Source organism: Trifolium pratense, linkage group LG1 (genome assembly GCF_020283565.1).
Source record: "Trifolium pratense cultivar HEN17-A07 linkage group LG1, ARS_RC_1.1, whole genome shotgun sequence".
NCBI classification, from domain to species: domain Eukaryota; kingdom Viridiplantae; phylum Streptophyta; class Magnoliopsida; order Fabales; family Fabaceae; genus Trifolium; species Trifolium pratense.
The window spans coordinates 36,413,218-36,440,714 of NC_060059.1; the positions used below are offsets into that span (position 1 = coordinate 36,413,218).

General features: G+C 33.3%; 4 protein-coding genes and 1 pseudogene across 4 annotated transcripts; 4 read left to right on the forward strand and 1 right to left on the reverse strand.

The window, feature by feature from the left end:
• Nucleotides 1-704: 704 nt before the first annotated feature.
• On the forward strand, nt 705-3,691 carry LOC123893405 (annotated as a pseudogene).
• An 829-nt stretch (nt 3,692-4,520) lies between these two features.
• LOC123902898 (phosphoribosylglycinamide formyltransferase, chloroplastic-like) lies at nt 4,521-7,329 on the forward strand. The gene is made up of 6 exons (XM_045952721.1): nt 4,521-5,185; nt 5,265-5,376; nt 5,780-5,956; nt 6,048-6,174; nt 6,352-6,480; nt 6,584-7,329. Exons 1-5 carry the CDS (start codon nt 4,795-4,797, stop codon nt 6,463-6,465), a joined length of 921 nt encoding a protein of 306 aa, XP_045808677.1. The 5' UTR covers nt 4,521-4,794; the 3' UTR covers nt 6,466-6,480; nt 6,584-7,329.
• Nucleotides 7,330-10,839: 3,510 nt separating this feature from the next.
• LOC123902899 (amino acid permease 8-like) lies at nt 10,840-14,577 on the forward strand. Its single transcript, XM_045952722.1, has 7 exons — nt 10,840-11,125; nt 12,462-12,695; nt 12,778-12,871; nt 13,013-13,230; nt 13,503-13,642; nt 13,748-13,969; nt 14,065-14,577. The coding sequence occupies exons 1-7, from the start codon at nt 11,017-11,019 to the stop codon at nt 14,485-14,487; spliced, it is 1,440 nt and encodes a 479-aa protein (XP_045808678.1). The 5' UTR covers nt 10,840-11,016; the 3' UTR covers nt 14,488-14,577.
• Nucleotides 14,578-17,472: 2,895 nt separating this feature from the next.
• Nucleotides 17,473-21,623, forward strand: LOC123902901 (amino acid permease 8-like). Its single transcript, XM_045952723.1, has 7 exons — nt 17,473-17,569; nt 17,933-18,166; nt 18,291-18,384; nt 18,763-18,980; nt 19,559-19,689; nt 20,426-20,653; nt 21,201-21,623. Exons 1-7 carry the CDS (start codon nt 17,473-17,475, stop codon nt 21,621-21,623), a joined length of 1,425 nt encoding a protein of 474 aa, XP_045808679.1.
• Nucleotides 21,624-22,393: 770 nt separating this feature from the next.
• Nucleotides 22,394-24,372, reverse strand: LOC123902902 (zinc finger MYM-type protein 1-like). The gene is made up of 3 exons (XM_045952724.1): nt 24,090-24,372; nt 22,529-24,002; nt 22,394-22,427 (listed from the first exon to the last, which is right to left on the reverse strand). Exons 1-2 carry the CDS (start codon nt 24,314-24,316, stop codon nt 22,538-22,540), a joined length of 1,692 nt encoding a protein of 563 aa, XP_045808680.1. The 5' UTR covers nt 24,317-24,372; the 3' UTR covers nt 22,394-22,427; nt 22,529-22,537.
• Between the last annotated feature and the right edge of the window lie 3,125 nt (nt 24,373-27,497).

Here is a 27,497-nt window from a genome sequence, read left to right on the forward strand (position 1 = left end):
AACTTTTCATACTTTCAATGCATTGAATGCGAGTGCACTATTTAACATTTTTTTTTTAATATTTCTAGGGTAAGTACAATATACGGAGAAAAGGGACCCAAGCTGTTAATAGGTATGTCTTTGATTGATTTGTGTCACTAAAACGGTTGATGACAAAAAAGAAAAACAGTCTTCCAAATTTGCCTTCATTGTCAAGGAAACATTCTAATAAGAACTTCGTGATAACTAGGCGTGGAAGTCTTTGAATATGACCTTCACTACAAGATATTGTTTTCTTTAACTAGATTATTGATTTTGTTTTTATGCAATAAGTTAAGCTTATTTTGTTATATACATTTGAATTTTGCAAACAACAAGAACCGAATATATATATTTTTTTTCTTCATTATTTTGCAGGGAAGAAGTTTAAGGCTCGTGAAAAGGTGTGTTTAATTTTAACTTACTCAGATCAATGATACATACATACTAATAACTAATCTCTCCTATGATATATTTGATTGGACTTGGTCTTGGTGACAAAATAACCTTGAAATTATTATGATCATGGTTTGTGCATGCATGCAACTTCTTGTTGTGTATATTAATTAGTTAATTATATCTTTAATTCCATTGTAGAAACGATTAGCAAATGAGGCTCGTCAAAAGGAGCCTACTCATTGATTGGCAGGTACATTCCGTGGCATGCCCGTATTCATTGCCAAAATATGAAATACTTTGCTGAATCAGTGAATGGCAGTGAACAACTAAAAAATTTGGCTAAGCCTTTCTTGGAGGGTGAGATTACTGAAAGATCGGTTATTCTTGAAATGGCAGAACGACGTGTGCAAAGGAACATGGAATTTTGGTAAGCTGATATGTATATTAGCTAACATAAACTTATCTCTTCTTCATGAAATTTTGTTACAATCGGTCTGGATTAAGTTCATAACTGTGTATGCAGCTGGACTTTGAAAATTATGATCCAAATTCACCATATCCCACTCCTGAAAATAATCCATATTATTGCATCTCTGATGATGAACAGGAGTACTATGATTCAGAAGAATGGTCCTCCGAGTGACAAAACTACGTACCTAAGTGGACTAAATACTAAAGACTATGTGATGGGAGGAAAGGCCCCAATCAATTGCTTTCTTATTTGCATATGTAATTTCCTTTTAACTGGAATTGAGCTGCACTGTAGGAATTTTATCAATCAGAACGTTTCCGATGATTGTTTAATCAGTGTGATAACAAGTTACAGCAGTAGCTGAAATGCCGTACTGCATACTGTACATACCAATGAGCTATTGTCACCATTTTTCTCAAGCACTAGCATTTGTCTTTCTTCCTAGCATTTCTTGTTCTATAAATTCTTTGAACTTAACCTACCATGTTATCTTATTTCCATATAGTTCTCAACCATAAAAGCTACTGAAGAGTCCTAAAATGTTCCACTAGTTACCTAAACAAGTAAGAGTGTAAAAGCCTCAAATATATACTGGTGAAACTGAAAAGGCAAAAAGGCATATATTTTTTAAGATAAACTATAGGCTAAAGTTTATCATTCATTTCATGACATACACATTCCATTATACTATATCAGCACCATAGTCAACTTTATTATTATTATTATTATTATTAAAAAATAGAGTAGGCAGGGTGGTTTCATTGGAACTATATAAAGCCTCAGAAATATTCATTCTGTGTCATTGTCTTCTTTTATTTCCTATTCTTCATTTACTTTCATTTGTTCATGCTCCAAAAACTTTATCCTTCTTACCTCCATGTTTTATATAGAATAGTCCTCTTTTGAATCATTTTACTTTGTGTCAATACCTCGTAATGATACACATAATATTTTCCTATTGGTTGTGCCATTTTCTTCTGTTATTGGTCACACTTGATATTTCTTTTGTTGCCACACTAAGTAATCATGCTGATGAAACAGATACTAATTTGCTTCTCAGGATTAAATAAGAGTTGAATGTGTTAGGTTTAAGTTACTGTCACTTAAATGGAACCATACCAGTTGGAATTGGTAATTTGAAGAATCTAATTTCCCTTGATTTTCAAATGAATAGTCTTAGTGGCCTTATACCTGAAGAGATAAAAGGCTGTGAAATGCTTCAAACTTTGCAGCTTCAAACATGTTTGAAGGAGATTTCTTCCTCTATAAGTTACCTTAAATCATTGAGAATTCTTAATCTAGCCAATAACAGTCTTTCTGGACCGATTCCTATATCGTTGAGTTATCTTTCTAACTTGACATACCTTAATTTGCTTGGAATCAAACTGAATGGTGAAATTCCATATGAGCTTAATAGTTTGATCCAAATGCAGAAGCTAGACTTGTCTAGAAACAACTTTTCTGGATCAATACCTGTCCTTAATACCAAACTGAAGAGTCTTGAAACTTTAGTTTTGTCTGATAATTCCTTGACAGGTAACATTCCAAGTAGTTTCTGTTTCAAAGGTTCAAAGCTCCAACAAGTTTTCTTGGCTAATAATATTCTCTCCGGAAAATTACCCTTGGAGCTACTCAACTGCTCCTCAATACAACAGTTGGATCTTTCTGGTAATAGTTTTGAAGGTGAAATTCCATCTAGCATAGATAAACTACAGAACCTCACTGATCTTGTACTCAACAACAACACCTTTGTTGGATCACTGCCTCGTGAAATCGGAAATATTAGTACTTTAGAAGGTCTTTTCCTATTTGGTAGTTTTTTAACAGGTGAAATTCCAAAGGAGATTGGAAAGCTGAAAAGATTGAACTCTATTTACCTCTATGATAACCAAATGCCTGGATTCATATTTCATACCAAGAGAGTTAACAAATTGCACAAGCTTAAGAGAAATTGATTTCTTTGGAAATCATTTTACAGGCCACATTCCTGAGACTATAGGGAAGCTGAAAAACTTGGTTCTTCTTCATTTGAGGCAAAATGATTTGTCTGGTTCAACCCCTCCAAGTTTAGGGTACTGCAAAACTCTTCAAATATTGGCCTTAGCAGATAATAAACTTTCAGGTTCTATTCCACACACATTCAGTTACCTTTTAGAACTTTTTAAGATTACCCTTTACAATAACTCATTTGAAGGACCTATCCCTCATTCACTTTCTTCTCTCAAAAACCTCAAAATCATAAATTTTTCACACAACAAATTCAGTCGAAGTTTCTTTCCTTTAACTTCTTCAAATTCTTTGACTCTTCTTGACTTGACTAACAACAGCTTCTCAGGTCCTATTCCTTCTAATCTAGCCAATTCAATAAACCTCCACTGTCTCCGGCTCGGATACAATAACCTCACAGGAACTATTCCTTCTGAATTTGGCCAGCTTAATGATCTCAACTTTTTTGATTTATCATATAACAATTTAACAGGAGAAGTACCACCTCAACTCTCAAACTCGCGGAAAATAGAACACATTTTGCTGAGTAATAACAGATTGAGTGGCAAAATCCCTAATCGGTTAGGAAGCTTCCAAGAACTTGGTGAGTTGGATCTCTTATAACTTCATTGGCAAGGTACCTTCTGAAATTGGTAACTGTTCAAATTTACTCAAGCTTTGTCTCCATCACAATAATTTGTCCTGACACCGACAAAGTTATTTCTAAACGATTCTCATAACAAAACCACAATCATTCTTTGGAAGCTTCTGCAACTTATTTTCTTCACCATCAATTTTCGGTGATCTTATACCCTTTTTTGCCCAAGCTTCTGCATAGATCGAGCTGCTAGAACTGACTTTGCAGTAGAATCCTTTCATGAATATGCCATTTTGATCACGCAGGATGCCCCCACTAGTTAAAGAGCCACTATCGTTTATATGAGAACTTGTCCAATTCCACATTTTCATGACCTGTAGTATATGTGAAATGCACATCATAACCTATAAGTTCATTAGGTTAAGTTTGTTAGGAGGTAAGCGAATTCGATTGCTGATACCCTTGTTAGGGCGGCCAATTCTTGGGTTAGCATCCGTAGATTTGATACTCTTCCCTTATGTATTGAACATTTAATAGTTAATGAAATGCATTAAGTTTGTTTGATTAAAAAAAAACCTACAAGTTCATGAAAAATAAGAGTCAACCATCAAATTGGTCTATGATTTTGTAGAACACTCTCGAATAGGTCATTGATTATATGAATATTTCAAAGGTCCATGACCCTTTTAAACTTTATTCAAATTAGTATGCTAGGGACTAAATTGATAAGTAAGTGTATAAAATTACAAACCAAACTAATAGTAAGTTATTAAAATATAAAGACTTATTTGATAATATGTGTCTAAATACAAGGACTAACTTGACATGTTAATAAAGTCAACGACCTTATTAAGATATTCGCAAAATTAATGACCTATTTAAGAATGTCTTACAAAGGCGGACACGAAATTGGTGGTTTACTCAAAAAATAAGTTTACAATTTTTTTTTCTTAAATAAGAAAATTAAAGTAAAATATTTATAGACTAAAAAAAAAAAAACAGTCGACGCTTGTACCAAAAAAAATAGAAGCTAGAGGATAACGGGTCGGGTTGTGTAAAAAAAACCCAAACCCATTCATCTCTGTTACTGATACAGAACGGAAATCACAGAAGCTTGGAATTGTGGCTTCTCCCAAACTCACGCTACCACTTCTATCCGGCGGCGGCGGTAAAGCATCTCTTAAGGGTAGTTGTTCTGTTCCTTTTGGTACTTTGAACCACTGCCACTTTACATTCGTCACCTAGCTAAATTGTAGTCACCATCCCTTACACTTACGAAACTATTTTTTTTTTTTGAATTTTTTATTAAACCAAAATTTTTATGGAAATTCAACATATTGTTTCTGGATTTTCCCCAAAATTATCATCATCCGCGCCATCAATTCCAATTGGAAAACAACTTTTCTCTTTGAAGTTCCCTTCTTTGTTTTCTTCTTCTTCATATCCTTCTATTCAATCCCAGAATTTTGAGGTTCCTAGTATCAGCATTGGAAAAAAAGACGAATTTTATAGTTCTAGGAGGAGGAGAGTACGGTGTAGTAGCAGTAGCAGTAATACTGTAGCAGATCGAAACAAGGGGAATGAGGTTGCGAGGAGGAAAAAGCTGGCTGTGTTTGTGTCCGGCGGAGGATCGAACTTTAAATCAATTCACGAGGCATCCAAAAGGGGATCACTTCATGGAGATGTCGTTGTATTGGTTACGAATAAAACCGGTAATGCTCCATCTAACTAACTACCCCTTTACTTCCCTTTGAGCTTCTCATGATAATGTAATGTAATTTTAAATATTAGAGTGTGGAGGTGCCGAGTATGCAAGGAGTCATAGTATACCGGTTATAGTGTTCCCTAAACCAAAGGCTGAATCTGATGGATTGTCTCCACATGACCTTGTTGCTACACTAAGGTTAGATGCTTCTTTATTTCATTTTCTGCTATTGCATTTAACTTTTAGTATTTAATGAATGCTATACGCTAGAGGTCGACGTGTCATTGGAACTTCACTTGATATGTCATGTGACTGCTTTACTTCAAAGTTGAAATGCAAAGGAAACCAAAATCAATAATCTTTATAGGATAGGTCTATTTATTCAGTTGTCTTTCCCCTTACCTTATCAGTAGATCGGTTGAGGCCCGACCCTTGGGGTTTCCGACCTTGATGCCTCATGCCTGCCTAAGGTAAGGGGCTGAGCTGTGGGTTGGATTTAGATATAAGTAAATTTGCAAAAGAGATTAAAAAAACAGTGATTTGCTACATGGAGATGTGGTTGTATTAAATATTAATAGCAAAGGATACATGTTTTCAACAGGAGATTTGAGGTCGATTTTATTCTTTTAGCTGGATATCTCAAACTTATACCAGCGGAACTGATCCGAGCTTATGAAAGATCTATATTTAACATCCATCCATCACTTCTTCCAGCTTTTGGAGGCAAGGGATGCTATGGTATGAAAGTGCACAAAGCAGTAATTGCTTCAGGCGCAAGGTACATTTCTGTCAAAATAATTATGTTGTTTTTATGAAACATTTTTATGCTTTTTCCTTGCTACTTATCTTTGCATCATTTTCTATGTTAGGTTTTCGGGTCCCACAATTCATTTTGTGGATGAGCACTATGACACAGGGCGAATCCTTGCCCAGCGTGTTGTCCCTGTGCTTGCTAATGATACTGCAGAAGAGTTGGCTGCAAGGGTTCTAAGAGAGGTAATGGAAGTTTATATCATCAATCAACTCCGAAAAAATTGTTGCACTTTAAACCATTGAGCAACTTTAATCCTGAATGAAATTTAATTAATATATTTGTCATAAGATGCATTCATGCACCACAACATTTATGCAATGAAAAGGTTATTAACTGGTTGTTTTGATTTCCAAATTTAGGAGCACCAATTATATGTTGAGGTGGCAGAGGCTTTATGTGAAGACCGCATAGTTTGGAGAAAAGACGGTGTTCCCCTCATCCAAAGCAAAGAAAATCCTAACGAGACTTATTGATTTTTCACTTATATGGTCAGAAATTCACTTTTAATCTTATATGTTCTACTTAATTTCTTCATCATCTTTTTACCACAAAGCCTTGTATTTGATGCGTCTTTGTTTTTTCCTTTTGCAGGGGATTTTGGCCATAGGTTTGCTCACAAATCTTCATATTTCCACCAAATCAGTAGCTAAGAAATCATAAGTATCACGCAAGTGAACTCGGGTATTCATGTGACACCCCCTCTAAGAATATAATAAGTAGAAAACCACAATTTTGTCTCCTAACCTGTTCGTTATCGACTTATGTTAATTTGCATCTCGAAGACCTTATGGTTTTAGCTAAAATGTGGCTGGTAGTACTCCACATGTGGCAAATGTTGTAATTTGCATTGTGCTTAAGTTATCGACATGAAACACGATTTGTCGCAGTCATCTCATATAAAGTGAGTAAAGTCTCTCCATAGAGCATCAAATACCAATCTTGGTGCCCCGACATGTGCATTACCATCTTCAATAAGTTTTGTGGAGTGTTCCTAAATGTATTGGTCCTCCTTAGAGAAAGTGACTAAAGTCTTCCCTTGGTTTTGTAGCAGTCTTGATCTCCCTCCACTTGTACATTCTCAAATTGCATAAGTATTGTGGAGTGTTTGCATGTGCGGTGACTTTTAATAATACAACTTAATAACTTTATCTGTGTGTTTTTTTGGTAACCATGTGAACTACATCCACTTTGGCGGTGAATAATGTTCGCCAGACAACCCTATTTTTTTTATCCACAAGGCTCGAACCTGAGATGTTATATAAGTGATGAGTTCTGTTTTACTCGGACCAATGTAATGTTTAATCTTTATGCGTATGTTTCATAGTTGCCTTTGATTATATCTTGTATGATTATAGTAAGTCTTTGTGTGCTGCATTTGCTGTCATTATATTTTATCACTATTCAATATTCATTCATGCATTTACACCATTCCTGTCTCTTTCTATAGCGCATGTGAGAAGATTCCTTAACAAAGGATACAACCAGTTCCCTTAAATTTTAGTGCGTTATGCTTGATATCCTTGGAGACTATGACTCGTGGGGTGGGACATTGGTTTTTGAGAGTGAGAAGAGTAAATCTTGAGCATATAACCATGTCTGATTGTCTTCCACAAAAAAAAACCATGTCTGATTCGTGAATGATTAGAGTTGAAAATTATTGTACACAAGTCCTAATTCAACTGACAAATATTTTTGGAATTGTCAATTAACTTTGGCCTTAGAAACTCTTAGAAATGAATATTGGGCATAACTCATCCATACAAAACCGACTTGTAAGGTGAGGATTGCTTCTAGTATATAAACACTCAGTCAGGCCATCTCTCAACCGATGTGGGACTCTTAACACACCCCCTCACGCACACTCCCAACACTATTGAGCTTGGTGCGTGGATATAAACAGTAGGTGGCCCGATAGCGGAAACCTGATAACAGGTGGCTCAACGGATCGTCGAGAGGCTCATATCCATTTCTAAGATGGTATCAGAGCCTCTATGACTAAGTGGTCTAGAGTTCGATCCCCGCTCCCCTCACTTTCTAATTAAAAAGTGGAATTTAAGCATATGGTAGATGAGCCTATGCATTATCTACGCTTCAAGCCCAAGTGAGCTCTTGCGTGAGGGGGCGTGTTAGAAATAATATAAAATCATTGATGTAGCCTTATCCTAACAGCTTAAGCTTTTGGGATAATCGGTTATTTGACGGAATCCAAATAATTTAACATATGTATACAATATTCATTTTAAATAATCATCTGATTTAATTATTATTCTTCAAAAAAATACTGTTGATTTAAAATGGAATCTTTTCAAGCATGTCACTATCACTTGCAAGATCATATTATAATAGTTTCATTATTTATCAGTACTAGTGTATATTAGAAAGAACAAAATATTCCCTTCTTAAGTGATGTTGTTGTCTTTAAAAAATGCCGGTTCACGCGGAATGCGCTTTTTTTTATCAAAATAAATTGTAGATTGATAGTGAAGAATCACAAATTAAAGAACCTATGAGATTTGAGTCTCTGTTTTGGTCACATCTATTCCATTGTGTAGTAGTAGTAGTAGTAAAGCAGCAATCTCCATCCACATATAAGTAGAAGAAAATGACCAGTATTAATCGCTTTTGAAGAACAATAAGCTAGCAATTTGTATGGTGTTATTTGCTTTGGATTAAGACAACACAATACTCAAGCATGCTAAAAAGAGAACGTATTTTGAAAAATATGATCTCCAACACTGTAATTTAATTGCATACGGTTTGTATACACTATTGTTTTTATATTTCTCTCTTTTTAGGCACATTAACAATTATAGGCGATGTGATTTTTTTTTTATTTACAATAGAGTCGAGTATCGAACTTATAACCTCTACCATATTACTTAAATCCCTCACTATTAAACTAAACATGGTGGCTTAGACGATGTGATTTTATACCGTGTTTAAATACTGTATCAATTTTTTGATATTTAAATAATACGATTCTTTTGAAAAAAGGATTAGAAAGTTAAGGATTTCATCTTGACTTTTAGAATAATGCTAACAAATTAACAATACAAACATTAACTGCTTTAATTATTTTTCCTCCAAAACTAAGGCTATTACAAATTACAAATTAGTAAAATAATTGACTGAATAATATTTTGTATACACTATGAAAATTTAATTTAATTTTGTTTTTTTGGTGAAAAGAATCTCATTTTTATTTATTTATGCATCAAAACAAATACAATCAAAATGTAGGACACCACTGGTTCATATGGTCCATATAATTATAAACTAAAATGACAAAGTCAAGTTGTACTCAAATAGAAATTAGAATAGTTGAGGTTCATGTCCCTTAAATATTATGGGGGAATAAAACATAAATTTTTATTTACAAAAACTACAACTTGCAAGTGTTTATTATCTATGTGTCAATTTAATGCTAACAACTTAACCTCGTATAATCGTATGAAGATCACTCATTGAACATACAAGGGGTTCCCAATTTTTTTGCCATTAGCCACTCCCAAAGAGAGCATTTTTATAGAATCCACCACTTCCAACACCATCATTTCTCACCTTCCAAATTCACCAAAGAGCCACATGCCACACTTCCAACACATGTATTTATTATTGGCTATCTTCTAGAGGGTGGTCCAATATTGTGTTACTCTAAAATTATGGTGGATTCTATACAAACTAATCATAATGGTGTGTCGGAATTGAACTCTATTATTATGTCGATTAATTCGTTGTTACAATATAATTCAAACTTTGAGATCAAGTTTATTAAACGTCAAGCGAATATGGCGACTCACACTTTATCTAAAGTGGTCATTTCTTGGTCTAGCTAATCGCATTTTTTTAATTGTGTTTCTCGTTGTATCGAACCTTTTAGTATTAATGAAATGAGTTTATTGTACCCAAAAACACTTAGATGAGATGACATCATTCTTTTCTAACTTAAACAAAGTTCTAGATTCAATCACTAGCATGAGCATGCAGCAATGTTAAAACTCTTAATTATGAGAGTTTGCCACTCATTTGAATACACAAAGCTCGAGGAATTAGTCTCTACAATTACTCGTAGAGAATATCCAATTTACTAGGGATGGCAAAAAAACCCAAACCCGAGAGACCCACCCGAACTCAAACCCAAGTCAACGGGCGAAACCCGATTTGACTGGGTTTGGGTTTGGGTGACACCCGATAATATGGGTGTGGGTTTGGTATCAGTCAAACCCACACCCGAAACCCATACACCCACCCGAAATATTTTATAATTACCTAATTACCCCCATAGTCTCCCTCAATTTTCTTGGAAGACCTTAAATTTTAGTTGTAGTTTAATTTCTTGAAAGTCTATGTTTGAATTTTCTTGGAAGACCTTAATTTTAGTTATAATTTAATTCAAAGTGTATGTTGGAATTTAATTTCTTAAATTTGCAAATTATTTTCAAATGTGCTACGGGTTTGGGTTTGGGTGGAAAAAACCCGAACCCAATGGGTGTGGGCGTGGGTGTTGTTTTGCCACCCGAACAGTCTTTGGGTTTGGGTTTGGGTTTGGGTGATGATTTCGGGTGTGGGTTTGGTAAGTGTCAAACCCGCACCCATGGACGCCCGTTGCCTTCCCTACGATTTACGTCAAAAAAAGAAATGAGTCGATTGTGTTTGTTTTAAAAGAAAAAAGATTACATGTATTTATTATTGAAGATTAGTTTTGATTCATTTGACTTTGACTTAAACATTTATCAAACATCAATTTTTCAAATCATGATAAAGACAATTCCACGTATTTAATTAATCTGTTTTTGAATTAATTTATGATTATAACTTAAGAAAAACAAAAAGTATGGAATCTAATCTAATCTAATCCATCAATGTCACTCTCTGTATGCTATCTTTTAGCACGCACAGTGGTGTAGGAAAAGATAACTACCTTCCTTCCCCAAATAATACGGCTTGTGGAACGATCTCTATAATTGGAAAGTTGAAGAAACAAAGAAACAAAGTATTATATATACAAGGGATCTCTAATCTTAATGAATACCATTACATTTACACAAACTCTTATCATGGCGGAAAATCAACAACCTCAAGTTATTGAAAAGAATTTGGAACTTGATGATGATGGAAGACCTAGAAGAACTGGTACATATATATACTCTCTTCTCTATTTTCATTAATTTAGGAATCGATTATTCAATTAGGTTGGTTAATTTGAAATTAGTAGCTTATCATGCATGTTTCTATAGTCATGTTCCAGACTTATGGAATTTGGTTTTTATGATATTCTTCTTAGTTATATGAATGAAATGCATTTATTAGTTCTACTGTTTCAAAAAGAAAAAGAAAAGCTTCTACAAAAGTGATTCTGTTAACATTTGTTGTGGTAGTGAAAGTGATTATTGGGATATTCATTAGATGTACGGTTATGTATCACTGTAAGTTTATCAAAATTACGATGGATGAATTTGTTAAAACTACTATGGGCACCAACTTAGTTTATAAAAACTCACCTAATCAAGTACTATAAGTCCGTTTTGATTGATTTATTTTTGAGGTTATAAAAAACAACTTAGGTAAATAAATAAGATTTTATGTTAATTTATAAGTTTTCACTGACGAAAATTGTATTTCTATAAGCTATTTTTACGTTAACTACCTTGATAAACTAATAATAATACATAAAAATTTAGTTATTTGCATAAGCTGTTTTGCATAAGTTAAAAAATAAGTCAATTCAAACGAAAATATTTATCTTTTGTCAGCATTTTATTATATATATCAAGCATGTACTCCCTCCATAACGATTATAAACAAAAGTTTATTTTTCAGATTCATTGAATAGCTGTTGTATAGATCAGAAATATCAGTTGTTCAATGGATCTAAAAATTTAACTTTTGCTTATAATTGTGGTCAGATGGAATATTGGTTATGTAAATTTATAGAATTTTGAAAACAATTGGTGTTTTTTTCACGCCAAATGATAAAAAAAACAGTAGCTGTAGTCTTGACATACGAGAATGATTTTGTTTTTGTGGTGAATAAAGACATTGCCTATTCTTACCGGATCTGTTTTACTATGTAAATGCAATACTGCACCAAAACAATAATACTCTTTGATAGGGCATAGAGAGCAATTTTAATTTTAATAAAATTAATAGCGGCGACAGTTTTGAACCATAGGCGTTAGAAATCATTCTTGTAGATGCGACTTTGAGTACAATTTTTGCTGGTGTTTCTACAGAACACTTTAAAACGGTTGTTGATTATATAAATTGAAAATTTCACTTAACTTTTATTAGAAGTCTAATTTTTAAGATTATAACATAACCTTGGTGAAAAGAGTGTGTTGTTAACATATCGTAAAGGAAATAGATTCAATGGTAACTTTAATCCTTCCGTCAAAAATAGTAGAACTTTAATCCTTGAAAAAAGTTGAATAAGCTGATGAATAGAATATTAATGATGTTTGCATTGCAGGGAATGTATGGACAGCAACAACACACATAATAACAGTGGTAGTTGGGGCAGGAGTGTTGGCTCTAGCATGGGCCATGGCTCAACTAGGATGGATAGCTGGTATAGCCAGTATATTGATCTTTGCATCCATTTCTGTTTTCACTTACAGTCTTGTAGCAGATTGCTATAGATATCCAGACCCTGTCCTTGGCAAGAGAAATTATACTTATATGCAAGCTGTCAAGGTCTACTTAGGTACTCTTCTACCCTGGTACACATAAGGTACATTTTTGACATATTTGAATTTACTTAATTTTATATTTGTACCTGATAATAGGTGGAACGATGCATGTGATTTGTGGATTGATTTTGTATGGAAAGCTTGCTGGGATCACAGTTGGCTACACAATAACTTCAGCCACAAGCTTGGCGTATGTTAATTACATATATAACTTATTATATGCATCTATAACAGTATTACATTAAATTAAAGTTTCTCAAATACAAATTAATTTAAGCAAGTTTTTGGCCCATATTTTGTAGTTTATGACTATGAATGTAATATATGGCAGAGCAATAAACAAAGTTATTTGCGTCCACAATAAAGGACCTGATGCTGATTGCAGAAGTTCTTATAATCCCTACATGATTGGTTTTGGGACATTGCAACTTTTCTTGTCTCAAATTCCAAACTTTCACAAACTGACGTGGATATCAACTGTTGCTGCTATCACCTCATTTGGTTATGTGTTCATTGCAATCGGTCTTTGTCTTTCAATCCTTCTCCCAGGTACTTGAATTTGGGCAAATAATAATTTTGGTTATTGGAAGTGGAATTTGTTGTCACATTAGTCCTTGAATGTATCGAAATTGTAAATACATCTCTAGTGTATCTTAACATCATATATTACATTATTTTGCAAATTCGATCTTCTACATTCGACTTTATGGCATAGTTGATTATAGACCATAAGATCAATAAAGAGAATTTGTACTAATGGTCTAAAGTTAGATGTACGATAGTTTTATGTCTAATAACAAAGGAATTTTGGTTAAGAACAGGACAGGGGGCACATACCAGCATAACCGGAACAAAAATTGGGCCAGAACTATCGGCGGCAGATAAAGTGTGGAGGGTTTGCAGTTCAATGGGAAACATAGCACTTGCTAGCACTTATGCTACTGTTATTTACGACATAATGGTAAAATGTAGCAATAAATTTAAACTTCCCATTATAACAAAAAAATTAATTGAAACTTTGGAGTTCTTACCCTTGAATTTGATTGTTCCATATTCTTTTGTTTAGGACACCTTAAGGTCAGATCCACCAGAAAGTAAACAAATGAAAAGGGCTAACATAATAGGGGTGTCAACCATGACAATGATATTCCTACTTTGTAGTTGTCTTGGCTATGCTGCTTTTGGTGACCAGACACCAGGAAACATTTTTGCTGCATTTTATGAGCCCTATTGGATAGTTGCTCTTGGAGATGCATTTATAATAATCCACATGATTGGGGCATATCAGGTTGGATCATTACTATTTCAATTTATCACAAGATTGTGAAATATTATCATCTTGATACATTGGTCAAATTTTGTGTATAATACTCTTTTTTTTAGGTGATGGGTCAACCATTCTTTCGCGTAGTTGAAATGGGTGCAAATATCATGTGGCCCAACTCAAATTTCATAAACAAAGACTATCTGGTTAAAGTGTGCGGCGTAACAATCAATTTAAACTTGTTTAGGCTAATTTGGAGGACGATATTTGTGATACTAGCAACAATTCTTGCCATGGCAATGCCATTTTTCAATCAAGTTCTTTCACTGCTAGGAGCAATCGGGTTCGGACCTTTAGTTGTCTTTTTCCCTATACAAATGCACATTGCTCAGAGACAAATAAAAGCACTATCATTGAGGTGGTGTGCTCTTCAATCTTTGAATTGTCTTTGTATGCTTGTCTCATTGGCTGCTATAGTTGCTTCAATTCATGAAATTAGCCAAAACATCCACAAGTACAAGATTTTTGCTTATAAACAATAGCATCTTTGTAACAAGGAAATAAATAAGGCTAAATTGTCTTCATTTTGATAATGAAATTACCAAGCACTGGTAAATAGTAATTTTTTTGAACTTTTTCCAGTGTATCTTACGCCCTTCACGCGTAATTCAAGATTTTTTCTTAAAAACAATAGCATCTGTGTAATTCGTCTTTATTTTTTTCTAAATTACATGTAGGTTCTGTTTGGCAAAAAATAGTGAATAACTGATAAATTAGTTTAGAACGGATGAACTTGTAGTTTATAGTAGATAAGTTAGCTAATTGAATTCGTAAGGTTTGGTAAAATTAGAAGTTAAACTAACTTATAAATATGAAATGACATAATAAAATATATTTATTAATGTTTAATTTTTTAAAATAAGATGAGAGAGAGACAAAGTTAAAAAAAAAAAAAAAAACTATGAGCTATAATAGCTTGTCAAAAACAGTTATAAGCTAATAAAATTAATCTATAATCTCGTAATAAAATTTACAATAAATATGTAGGCATTTATAATGAATTTGAGTTAAATTTTGAATCGATTTAATTTGTATCGAGCTAAACTGAATTAAGTTCAATTTAACTCGACTCATTTTATTTTCTACCCTACGTATAGTCTTTATACCATGCCCTTATTATAAACACGATTGTCACTTTTTACAAATAATATAAAAAAAATAAAAAAATGATAGTGTTAACAAAAGTTTATAAAAAAAATGACAGTATAATTAATGTGTATATCTTGTGCATAATTATTACTAAATTGTTCTTTCTAGCTGAATGTACTAAAAAATCGTTTTTCATCTTACAAAGTAAATTAATAATATTAATTCGAAATATATTTGAAAAATGTATTAAAAATTATTAACTTGAAAGATGACTTATATTTAGTTTTTTTTTTTTTAAATGGTTTATAAATAGCAACTGAGGGAGTATATTATATTGATGACTTCTTCAAAGCACCTATATGGTGTGATCCAACAACAGTTCCAATCACTCATTTGAAATTAATATCCATTAAAAAATGTATGATTTGGGTACAATATCATTTATGCCTGTTGTGTAACGCCCGATCTGACGAGGGCAGGGAGTGGTTGTTAGTACATGAGGCATGACAATTAGAGGCTCCTGGCAGCTTCAAGGCAAAAACGAATCACATCGGAATGAGAGGGATCCTGAGATTGTGCGGGTTTTAGACTGCGTGGTGGAAGGAAGGCTTATAAGGATTGATGGGTACTACTTATACCAACAAGATGCATCTTCTTTTCGGTAGCCTATTCCATAAGAACTCCACAGTTAAGCGTGCTTGACTTGGAGTAGTATTTGGATGGGTGACCTTCTGGGAAGTTTCCCAAAAAGCGTGCGAGTGAGGACAAAGCACGCTGAAAAGACTTGTGTTGGTTTGTGGGGTCAGTCGGTTATCCTGAAAGCTGTTTGAGATGTTATAAATGGTATCAGAGCATACCTCTCCCAGTACGATGTGGTTCGGGGACGAACCAAGAGGAAGCTGGTGGGCATGTAACGCCCGGGTCCTAACGAGGGCGGGGAGTGGTTGTCAATGCATGAGGCATGACAATTAGCGGCTGCGGGTTTTAGATTGCGTGGTGGAAGGAATGCTTATAAGGATTGATGGGTACTACTTATACCAACAAGATGCATCTTCTTTTCGGTAGCCTATTCCATAAGAACTCCACAGTTAAGTGTGCTAGACTTGGAGTAGTCTTTGGATGGGTGACCTTCTAGGAAGTTTCCCGGAAAGCGTGCGAGTGAGGACAAAGAATAGAATAAACATTAAAAACCTGCTATGGTACTATCGCAAGTATTTTAGCTCTCCCACCGATGTGGGATATGTTTCAGTGTCTCATGCTAGAATCCACCATGGTTATGTTCCACACATTGGTTGGGATAGTTGATGTTGCAGTGTATATATACATGAAATAACTCATAAATCTAATACCTTAAAGTATCAAAGTCACTTGTGTAGTTGCTCTTAGCTCAATGTATGGATCTAACTCAGTGAGGCTCTCCCTCACAACTCAATAAGGGTGGTTAGAGTCTGATTCGATTTGACTGGAGCAATAAGTGAGTGATGGTGGATTGCAGACATGGAGAGAGAGAGAGAGAGTCAGACTTGAGACTTGAGGGCATATGTTGAGATTGAAAGAGTTGATGTTGAGCAGCATATATGTGAGATGACCCATAAATCTAATGTCTTGAGGTTTTGAGTGTATATGTAGTGTCAAAGTCACTTGTGTGATTGTTCAAGATTTAATGTATTGATCCAACCAAGTGAGGCTCCCCCTCACAACCCAACCGTTCTTTTTAAATAAATTAAAATCAATTCAATAATAATTTATTATTAAATCTGTAATTTTTACAAGGCGAAATTGCAAATCTCTCAAACTCTCGTACAATTGCAATTTTTTACAAGGACAGAATTGCAAACTCTATCAACTACAATTTTTGTACGAAAAAAATTGAAATCCCTTGTGAAACTCGCAACTACCCAAATCTCAATACATTCAAAAGACTCGAGTTGTTATAGTGAATAAAATTCAATATAACTCTCTATAGTCATAATAACCTTCTACCTCTTTTTTCTTCTAACTACTCTCCATACTCACTCACTTTGACACAATATATTGTTCCTTCTTCATTACATGTCAATATGAATAAAGTAATTAATGACTAATTTTGTTTTCATAGTACAATTAAATAATACAATTAAGGTTGATTGAGAATCTAGACTTGAGTCTAGATCACTTCCTTTAACTAATTATGATTATGATGGACAAGGTCAAACAATGCTAAAAATATGGTATGACGTGTCAGAATTTAACTGAAAAAACCTTAATTTCCTTATATTCATTCATTGATTGATTTGAAATTTTTATTAATTCAAAAGAATACACATGAATTTATTTACTATATACTCATAGATCTAAAAGCCACGTTTGTTTATGGTGAAGTTTCAACTATGAAGATCATGGAGGTGGATGAAAAGCAAAATGAAAGAAACAAAGAAGTTGATCAAATACCAAATGACAGTGAACTAGATGATGATGGCAAACCAAAACGAACAGGTTCTTTCAATCTTTATCAATTTTTCTGCATGGTGAATTATAATCTCTCGTTTAAGTTTTTCAATCACAATGGAGCCGGCTAAATATATATAGGGCCGGCTCTGTGAGTGTGCGAAGTGAGCCACCGCACATGATCTCAAAAATTAGGTATAAGACATAAGAATCATTGTCAAACGAGACAAAACTATATTGGAGTTGAGACCGTTGAGACGAACACTAAATTGTTTGTCGTAATTATATTTTCGTTTGCCGGTTGAAAGGGTGATGCAAAATAAAATTAGAAAACTCTTCCCCAGTGTGTGGATGCCCATGATCCAAAATTGTTCATTCTAAACGCACTCTTGATTTTCTTTGAAACTACAGGGACAACATGGACCTCAGTCGCGCATATCATAACGGCGGTGATTGGTGCTGGTGTGCTAACATTGCCATGGGTGATGGCTCAAATGGGATGGATCCTTGGTGTTTCATATATATTAACCATAGCTCTTGTTACACTCTACACTTCAAATCTTCTAGCAGATTGTTATAGATCACCAGACCCTGTCACTGGTGAGAGGAATCACACTTACATGGAGGCTGTCAAAAATATCTTAGGTAACAAAATCTCATGTACCTTAAACCATATATTAGATATATATGTTTCTTGTCACACAAGACTAGTTTTAATTATTGTGTGTGTATACTGATTTAATTTGGGCAACATTATATTAATTATTAGGTGGTAGAATGTATATGATTTGTGGAATAGTCCAATATGCTAACCTTAGTGGAGCAGCAATTGGATACACAATAACTACTTCTATGAGCGCTGTGTAAGTTATTTTATTGTGTCCTTTACCGTATTACTTTTGAAATTATCTAATATGAGACACTTAACACATTCGCTCACGCCTAGCACTATTGATCTTGGTGCGTAAATAAATAGTGACCTGATAACATAAATCTGATGACAAGTGGTTCAATAGATCTTGGAGAGAGACTATGCTACCATCTTAAAGATTTGGATTGAGTCTAACTCAACACTAAAACCTGATTTGCTTATAAAGTGATAATTGAGCCCATCTATAAACATATCTTCAATGTAAGACTCTAACAATCTTAGTTTATAATAAGAAAATTGTCATGAAATGTGCATTCTATATATGTTTTAAGTTTTAACTTGATTAATTTCAAAATGCTGCATATGCCAGGTCAATACGAAAAATTAACTGCTTCCACAAACGGGGAACTGAATATCCATGCCATTTTTCTAATAATCCATACATGATTGGTTTGGGTATTGTTGAAATCTTTTTGTCCCAAATCCCAAATTTTCACAAGTTATCTTGGCTCTCAATTGTAGCAGCAACAACTTCTTTTGGTTATGCCTTTATTGGTATTGGACTTTCTCTTGCTACTATTATCCAAGGTTAATTTTCACTTCTTCTCGGTCATTTTTTAATTTTCTATTACTACATAGAAACACATCCGTTATCAAATAGGCTTAACTATATATTTGGTCTCTTACGTTTATTTTAGGTTTCAATTTGATCCCTTAAGTTTAAAAAATATCAATTTGGTCCCTTACGTTTATTTTAGGTTTCAAGTTAGTCCTTTCCGTCAATTTTGTCACATGTGACGGTCAATTTGCATATGTGGACTGACACGTGACACTTGGACACGCTGACACGTGTACTGTTCAAACGGTGTTAGTGACAAAACTAACGGAAATGACTAACTTGAAATCTAAAATAAACGTAAGGGACCAAATTGATACTTTTTAAACGTAAGGGACTAAATTGAGACCTAAAATAAACGTAAATGACCAAATGTGTAGTTAAGCCTATTAAATAAAGCTTAAAAATAAATTCCTTTTTTGTAAAAAATAACTAAAAATTAATATTTTATTTATAATAGTGACCAATGATAATAAATAGCATCAAAGATGAATAATTTGTTAATGGTGAGGAGGATGGATATAATTTGGGGAAATATAAATTGAAACAGGAAAAGGAAAGAGTACACATTTAATCGGAGGCAAGGAGCAATTTTCAGGAGACAGATTGTGGAATATGCTCATTGCATTGGGAAATTGTGCACTTGCTAGCAACTATTCTCTAATAGCAATAGATATTCAGGTATCGAATTAAAATCAAATTAACTAACGTTAATTTATCATCGAAGAATCAAACACATACTAAAATAGATAGAGATAAAAATATTTAAACCACCCGAATATCTCTGCCGCTGGATAAAGGTATAGCTGTCAAATGAGCTGACCCAAAGCTCAATGGACTACCTCAACCTAACCTAGTTTTCATATGGGCTACATGTGCTTGAGCCAAAAAGGCTCGATTGCATTTTGGAAAATTTCTCATCCCATCTACCCATTTTCTCACACACTCCTTGTTTTTCCTTTTTTTCCCTTGGTCAAAAAATTCGGAACGCGTTTTCCGAATTTTTTTTGCCTTTAAAAACAACTTCGGAATGTGTTTTCCGAATTTTTTCCAAATTTGAACTAAAAAAATTCGGAAAACGCGTTCCAAATTTTTTGACCAAGGGCAAAAATGGAATTTTCGGGGAGTGTATGAGAAAGTGGGTAAGTGGGATGAGAAATTTTCTGCATTTTGCCTAGATTTTTTTAGGCCTGACTATGCAAGACTGTGGGTTAATGCACCGACCCATCAGCCCAGCCCATTTTTGCCAACTCTAGATAAAAGTAGTACTACTTAAATTTTTTGTTAAGGAACACAAATGTATTTATTTTTCAAAATATTTGTAATTGTATTTACTTGCAAACACAACTGCATTCTCTTTGAAATGGATAATATGTTTTCATTTCATTGAAATTATTATGTGTGCTTTGAAAAATAGGATTCATTAAAGTCAACACCACCAGAAAATAAAGTGATGAAGATGTCAAACAAAATAGGAATACTTATAATGACAATTATCTTCCTCTTATGTGCTTGCTCTGGCTATGCTGCATTTGGATCAAACACTCCAGGAAGCATTCTAATGGGCTCTGGCTTTAAAGAGCCATTTTGGCTTGTTGATTTAGCCAATGTCTTCATTATTGTGCATTTGGTTGGAGCATATCAGGTTGGATACTATGCTTTGAAATTCTTGCTATCATTCAAATTTTTTTTATTAATATAAATGAAGTTGTTTTGAGTTTGATTTTGAACATTTTAAATTCACAATATCTTTTTAATTTGTTTGAATTAACTCCAACATATCTATAAAAAATACTCATTTGTGAAATTTGTCGGAGTTACTGTTAACTCCAACTCTCGAATGAATAAGTGTAATGAGATAATAAATAGTTAATAATATTATAGAAAATGAACTTAAGAATCCACGTGAGCTTAAATCAGTTGATAGGGACATCGCATATATTATGCAAGAGTCTGGATTCGAACTCCAGGCACTCCACTTATTTATCTTTAAGGTGAAATTTCTCGGCACTAGGATATTAAACAAAAAAAAAAAAAAAAGAACTCGAGATCCCTCTTATCACTCCATTTTTAACTCTCTCACGCGAAACATGAAGTCAACCTTTATATCCCAATTAAAAAGAAATTTAAGTAGTAAATTCTAATACATGTGTTTGGTAAGCAATTGATCTTGAAGAGTTATGCATATGCAGGTAATTGTCCAACCAATTTTCAGAGTGGTTGAAATATTTGCTGGTAAAATGTGGTCAAAATCAAGTTTTATAAGTAGAGAGTACTCAATTGGCATTGGCAAAATGAAATCCAACTTCAATTTTTTTAGGCTCATTTGGAGGACCATATTTGTGACACTAATTACTGTTTTGGCTATGGCAATGCCCTTTTTTAATGATATGCTTGGACTTCTTGGAGCAATGGGATATTGGCCATTAACAATATACTTTCCAATTGCAATGTATATTGCCAAAGAAAAAATGAGGAGACTTACAATCAAATGGTTTGGACTTCAAACATTGAACTTTATTTTTATGGTGGTGTCATTAATTGCAGCTATTGCAGCCATTCATGGGTTGCATGAAGCATTACATAAATACAAACCCTTTATGTATAAAATGTAGCTTAGGTTTTTAGGTGTAGTTTAGCTTTAAGCATGTACAAGTAATGTATGTAGATTAATACATTACCCTTAAACATTTTTGTCTCGTTTTTTATTTGATATTTCATTTTTATTTAATGGTTCAAATTTCACTATTTCTCTTATATCAATAGAAAGAATCCATTCATTCCCACTTACATTTCACTATTGTCTTAATTTCTACTTATTTATGTGTCAAGGGCAAGATACATTCATGTCGTGGATAAATTATAAACGTTGGGTTTGAGAGATCGAGTACTTATTAGGTATTATTATTAAAAAATTATAAATGAGTAATATGTATATGTGGGGTCTATTTAAATACTAAAAAAATGAGTATTTTCATCGTGGATATGCTCTTATACTTCTTTAATTATTAATTATTATGGCTTCAAAATTATTTACTCCTCAACATGCAAGCATTTAGAGATTAATGTCAAAAACCATCCATCTTACATTTGGCTTACATTTTTCTTGTTATTTGAAGAATGGCCAAAAGGTCCCCTTTTATTATTTTTATTTTCGTTTCCATTCTCTTTAAATATCTCAATTTCTTAAATCTTAGTACATGATATTTTTTTTTTATTTATTTCTTTAAAGCATATAGTGTTGATCATATATACAAAGGATTTAGTCAATGTTAGGATGTGTCAATATTGAAAGCATATTGTTAAAATGTTTTTTCTTATATTCCTCGGTTGTTTTCCTTACCAACTATGAATGTTTTGAAGACAACGTGTGAAGTAGATCCCATGTATCACTGGCGGAGCCAGGATTATATTGGAGCCTGGGCACAATTTTAACCGCAATATTTTTTTGGCTAGCATGAGTCAAATAAGAAAAAAACAGCAAAACATAATCAAATAAGAGAGATGAAATATAACATACCAATAGTTACTACATAAAATTAGGAGGCAAATGTCCTTTCCGAGATCTTTTTGCGGTGAAGGTTCGGATGATATCAACGTCATCAAGTGACTTGAATATCTCCCGCTCGGTGTAACATATCATCAAGTCATTGAACCATTTATCGTTGATCTTGTTGCGCAATTTAGTCTTAATAATCTTCATTGCTGAAAAAGCCCTTTCAACGGATGCTGTCGACACCGGTAATATCAAAGCCAACTCAATAAGTTTGTAGACCAATGGAAATACAAAATGTTTATCAGTTTGAACCATCTTCATAGCCAAACTTTGAACATCTCCACAAGTAGAAAATGAAACATGTCTTTTCACGTGAACTATAAAAGTCTCAAGTTGCTCCTTTATTGTTCCACGGTCTTCATTAGAAAAGTCTGCATGATAAATATCAGCAAGACGAGCAAGCTTATCAACATCAAACTTTGAGAAAGAATTCTTGGGGTCAAGACATGAGAAACAATTAAGCACAATGTTACTTCCTTCACTAAAGCGGTGATCCATCTCCACGCATATTTTATCAACAGCAACATAAAAAATCTCTGCACGATAATGATGAAGATTAGTGACAGTCCTTCCTTCTAGCCTTGAACGACCCCGAACCGGTATTTCTTCATCCATATTTGGCACCGGAATACCTTTAGCAATACAAAATTTTTGGACATTAACAAATAAATCATCCCAACCACTCTCTCTCAATGTGGCCAACCGAGCTTTGACATCATCAACTAATTTCATGGCATTTACAATATTAAGATCCTTTCTTTGCAAGATTTTTGAAAGCTCATTTGTGATACCCAACAACTTTAACATTAACTTCAAAATGAAAGCAAATTTAAAACACTCCATTTTTTCTATCAAACCCGCCGCTTGACTTTGAACACGTCCAACTCCATCAACCGTACTAAGCACATTTAACGCGGAGGACCACATTTGATCCAAACGAATCAAGGTAGTATGATGTGAACCCCATCTAGTATCTCCGGCTCTAGCGAGACTAGATTGTTGGTGCAATCCCCTTCCTTTAGATATCTCACCACTTTCAAGTCGACCCAAAATATCATTGTGTTGTGCCTCCTTCAAAGCATCCATTCTCTTGCAAGATGCACTTGTTGTGGTTACAATCAAGGAGATGTACTCAAAGAAATCATAAATAGATGAGCAACTACTAGTAATGGACACAACCACCAATTGCAAACGGTGAGCATAACAATGAACATATAAAGCATAAGGATTTTCATCTAGAATCTTTCTTTGCAAACCATTAAATTCACCTCTCATATTTGAAGCCCCGTCATATCCTTGCCCTCTTAACCTTGAAATAGATAACATGTGACGATCAAGAATACTATAAAGAGCATCCTTTAGTGCCTCGGATGTAGTATCTTTGACATGATGTAGAGCAAGAAATCGTTCCACAACTTCCCCTTTGTCGTTCACAAACCTAAAAAACAAATTCAACAAGGTTACATAATTACATGGAGGCATAGAGAATAATAGGTAATAGAAATTGGAAAATACAACTACTAACCTAAACATCACCGCCATTTGTTCTTTGACGGATATATCACGTGACTCATCAATAAGCACGAATAATTGTCTATCACCAAGCTCTTCCATAATCACCTTGGTAACTTCATGTGCACAAGACGTTGCAAATGCCTTTTGAATGTCACCGGAAATCATTATGCAATCTTTTGCACCACGGTCAAAAGCATCTCTCACTTGTTCATTATTAGATTTTACCCAATCTACCATCTCTCTAAAATTTCCCTTGTTTAGAGAAGTAAGGGATTCATTATGGCCACGAAAAGCCATGCCTTGTGCTATGAGATATCTTGAACAATCTAAGGAACAAGTCAAACGGATCTTATACAATTCTTCCGATTCTCTAGTTGCTCTAAGAAACTTACTTGCTATACTTTGCCTTTGATTATTATAATCATCATAGTGCATCATACATGAGTTGTGCATACTACCATGACCACCAACATGTGCCGTGAAGCTTTGAGTTGCATTCTTCCAATTTTTATATCCATCTTTGTTGAAGACTTCAAAACCAAATTGCTCGGCCCTCCCGGGTTGCTTAAAGAGAAAGCAATGGAAACAATAAGCTGCATCCTTGAACTCACTGTATTCTATCCATTTTCATGCATGGAGTTTCTTTTCATGGTGTGTAGTAGAGAAAATTGAACTGATCAATAGAACCTAAAGTAAATTTGATTTATTTGGTTCAACTAATCTAGTTTCAATAACCATGATGTCCAAACAAAATTTTATTGTCTTGTAACCCAAAAAAAAAAAAAAACTTGTCTTAAAAAAGATTGACCGTCTTAATTAAATACCACAAATTTTATTTAGACTTCGTAACAGTCTCGATTGAATACATCTCAATTCAATACATTCCCTCCATTTTTTTTGACACATACATTCCCTCCATTTTAAAATGAGCAAATCACTATTTTGATCATTAAATTTGTGAGACCAAAACTAACAATGAATTGGTCCAACTGTCCAAGTATGTAGTTAGAGGTTCATTTTCTAGCTTGTGTGTATGGAGAAAATTCGGTTTGGAGGGGAGAACTCACCTTGTGTGCCCCACAAGTTTCCCGACGGAGTTTAGTCATCATTAACGGCGGTGAAAATTTCGTATCAATATCATAGTAATTAAAAAAAAAAACTTGTGAGACCATGTCACTATAGTCTATAATGTATTAAAATTGCAAACACATCATTAATTTATTTTTTGTTAGTTTATAGATGAGATTGAAAAAAAAAATACACATTTAAGAACTAAATTGATTATAAAAAATAAAATAAATGGATGAGCAAAATGACTATTTTTTATTTTTTTAAGTAGTCTAGTGTCTAGAAATTCTACTTAAAGCGGATAAATGGGATGACTAATTTAATAAAAATAAAAATAAAAATAAAAATGGGATGACTAATTTATAAGAGAGAGACAATTGTGAATATATTTATAATTTGTATACTTTCACAAATTAATGTGACAAGAGTTACCTTTTTATTGTTTGATAATACTTCCTTCGGTCTTTTTTATAAGGAACACTTTGAGAATTTTTTTTTGTCATTTTTATAAGAAATTTTGACCAATTTTTAAATGTTCAATTTCACTGATGCCCTTATTTATTATGAGAGAGAATTTAAAAATAAGTAAGTTAGTTGAATAAAGAATAATTAAATAAACGTATATACGGAATAAATTTAAATTTATAAAAGTAATAAATGAAAATAACTATGTTAAATTGTTTTCTTATTCTATGTGATTTTTTCAAAGTATTCCTTATAAAAAGGACCGGAGGGAGTATTAAAGTTTATTGCTTTGTTAAGCCACTAAGTTTAGAGAAAGTTTTTTTTTTTAACATGCTAAGTTTAGAGAAAGTTGTCTAGTATGCTAGAAGTCTTGTATTCGATCTTAAGAGCATTTTCAATAAAAGTATTAAAGAGAATTTTATAGGTTAATGATATGTATCTTATTTTTTTATCATTGAAGTTCTATAACGTGACATAGAGAGTATCAAAATTGATGATACATTACCTTATTTAACATCATTATATCATCAATTTAAGACACCATATTATCAATTTAATATCATCAATTTAAGTTAAAAAAATAAATTTAGAAGAAACCACTTGTTTTTTTTAAAGAGGCAACTTGTTAATAATGTATGATACTCAAAGTGGCATCACTATTGAAGAGCAAAATATATATGACATTATAGTGATCACTTCTTACTTAGTAATATATCATACCCAATGTAGTAAGAAGTGACCACTACAATGTCATATATATATTTTGCTCAAATCGGAGAGACCCACCGAAACTCAAATCTAAGTCAACGGACGAAACCCGAGTTGACTGAGTTTGGGTTTAGGCTCGGGTGACACCCAATACCACAAGTGTGGGTTTGGGATCACTCAAACTCACACCCACCCGAATATATGTTAAATTACCTATATTTTACATTTTCAATCAGCAAACCTTGTTTTGCTTTAACTCCCATCAATGACAATATCTTTTGCTTGAATTTACAACATATATTTTTCTAACTGATTGGTAATATGTTTAAATTCCTTTGTTTTTGCTTAAATTTATAATATATTTTGCTAACTGATTGACTTGACAAACCTTATTTTGCTTAAATTTGTAAAGTAGTACAAAATGCGCCGCGGTTTTGGGTGAAAAAACCTAAACTTAATGGGTATGGATGTGAGTTTTGTTTTGCCACTCGAACAGCTTTTGTGTTCGAGTTCGGGTGTGGATTTGAGTAGTATAAAACCTGCATCCGTGGGCATCCGTTTACATCCCAAATATATTGTATTAAAAAAAAGTTGAGTTACTCGTTGTATAAGGTTCTGTTTGGTAAAAAATAGCCGATAAGCTAGCTTATAGCGGATAACTTATAAACTAGCTTTTAGCTTATAGCGAATAAACTAACTGATTGAATTTGTAGTATTTGGTAAAATTAGCGGTTGAACTAGCTTATAAATATGAAATGACATAAAAAATATATGTTTAATTAATATTTAATTTTTTCAAGTAAGATAGTAGGGATAAAATTGAAATAAAAGATGATAAGCTATAAGCTCATAAAGTACTTAAAATAGTGTTTGAAAAATAAACTATAAGCTAATAAAATACTCCCTCCAATTTTATTTATAAGCAAAAGTTGTTTTTAGATTCAATAAAAAATTAATGTATGTAGCCTATATTTAAGCTAGAAACATTGATTTTTCAATAAATCTAAAAATAAACTTAGGAGACTATAATCTCTTTGTTAAAAGCTATTACCAAAGCTAAATAGCTTATTTGCCTTCCTTTTGATAAGCTATAAGCTAAAAAATAAAACAATGCAAACGTAACCTATAGGCTCTGTTTGGTAAAAATAAGCTATAAGCTAGCTGATAGCTAATAAGC

Bases quoted from the DNA above. Each gene is read 5' to 3' on its own strand.
- LOC123902898 (XM_045952721.1), top strand. From the start codon at position 4,795: ATGGAAATTCAACATATTGTTTCTGGATTTTCCCCAAAATTATCATCA. The intron at 5,186-5,264 runs GTAATGCTCCAT...TTTAAATATTAG, and splicing joins ATTGGTTACGAATAAAACCG to AGTGTGGAGGTGCCGAGTAT. The intron at 6,175-6,351 runs GTAATGGAAGTT...TTCCAAATTTAG, and splicing joins CTGCAAGGGTTCTAAGAGAG to GAGCACCAATTATATGTTGA.
- LOC123902899 (XM_045952722.1), top strand. From the start codon at position 11,017: ATGAATACCATTACATTTACACAAACTCTTATCATGGCGGAAAATCAA. The intron at 11,126-12,461 runs GTACATATATAT...TTTGCATTGCAG, and splicing joins TGGAAGACCTAGAAGAACTG to GGAATGTATGGACAGCAACA. The intron at 13,643-13,747 runs GTAAAATGTAGC...TCTTTTGTTTAG, and splicing joins CTGTTATTTACGACATAATG to GACACCTTAAGGTCAGATCC.
- LOC123902901 (XM_045952723.1), top strand. From the start codon at position 17,473: ATGGAGGTGGATGAAAAGCAAAATGAAAGAAACAAAGAAGTTGATCAA. The intron at 17,570-17,932 runs GTTCTTTCAATC...TTGAAACTACAG, and splicing joins TGGCAAACCAAAACGAACAG to GGACAACATGGACCTCAGTC. The intron at 18,981-19,558 runs GTTAATTTTCAC...AAATTGAAACAG, and splicing joins TCTTGCTACTATTATCCAAG to GAAAAGGAAAGAGTACACAT.
- LOC123902902 (XM_045952724.1), bottom strand. From the start codon at position 24,316: ATGGTAGATTGGGTAAAATCTAATAATGAACAAGTGAGAGATGCTTTT. The intron at 24,003-24,089 runs GTTAGTAGTTGT...TTTGTTTTTTAG, and splicing joins CAAATGGCGGTGATGTTTAG to GTTTGTGAACGACAAAGGGG.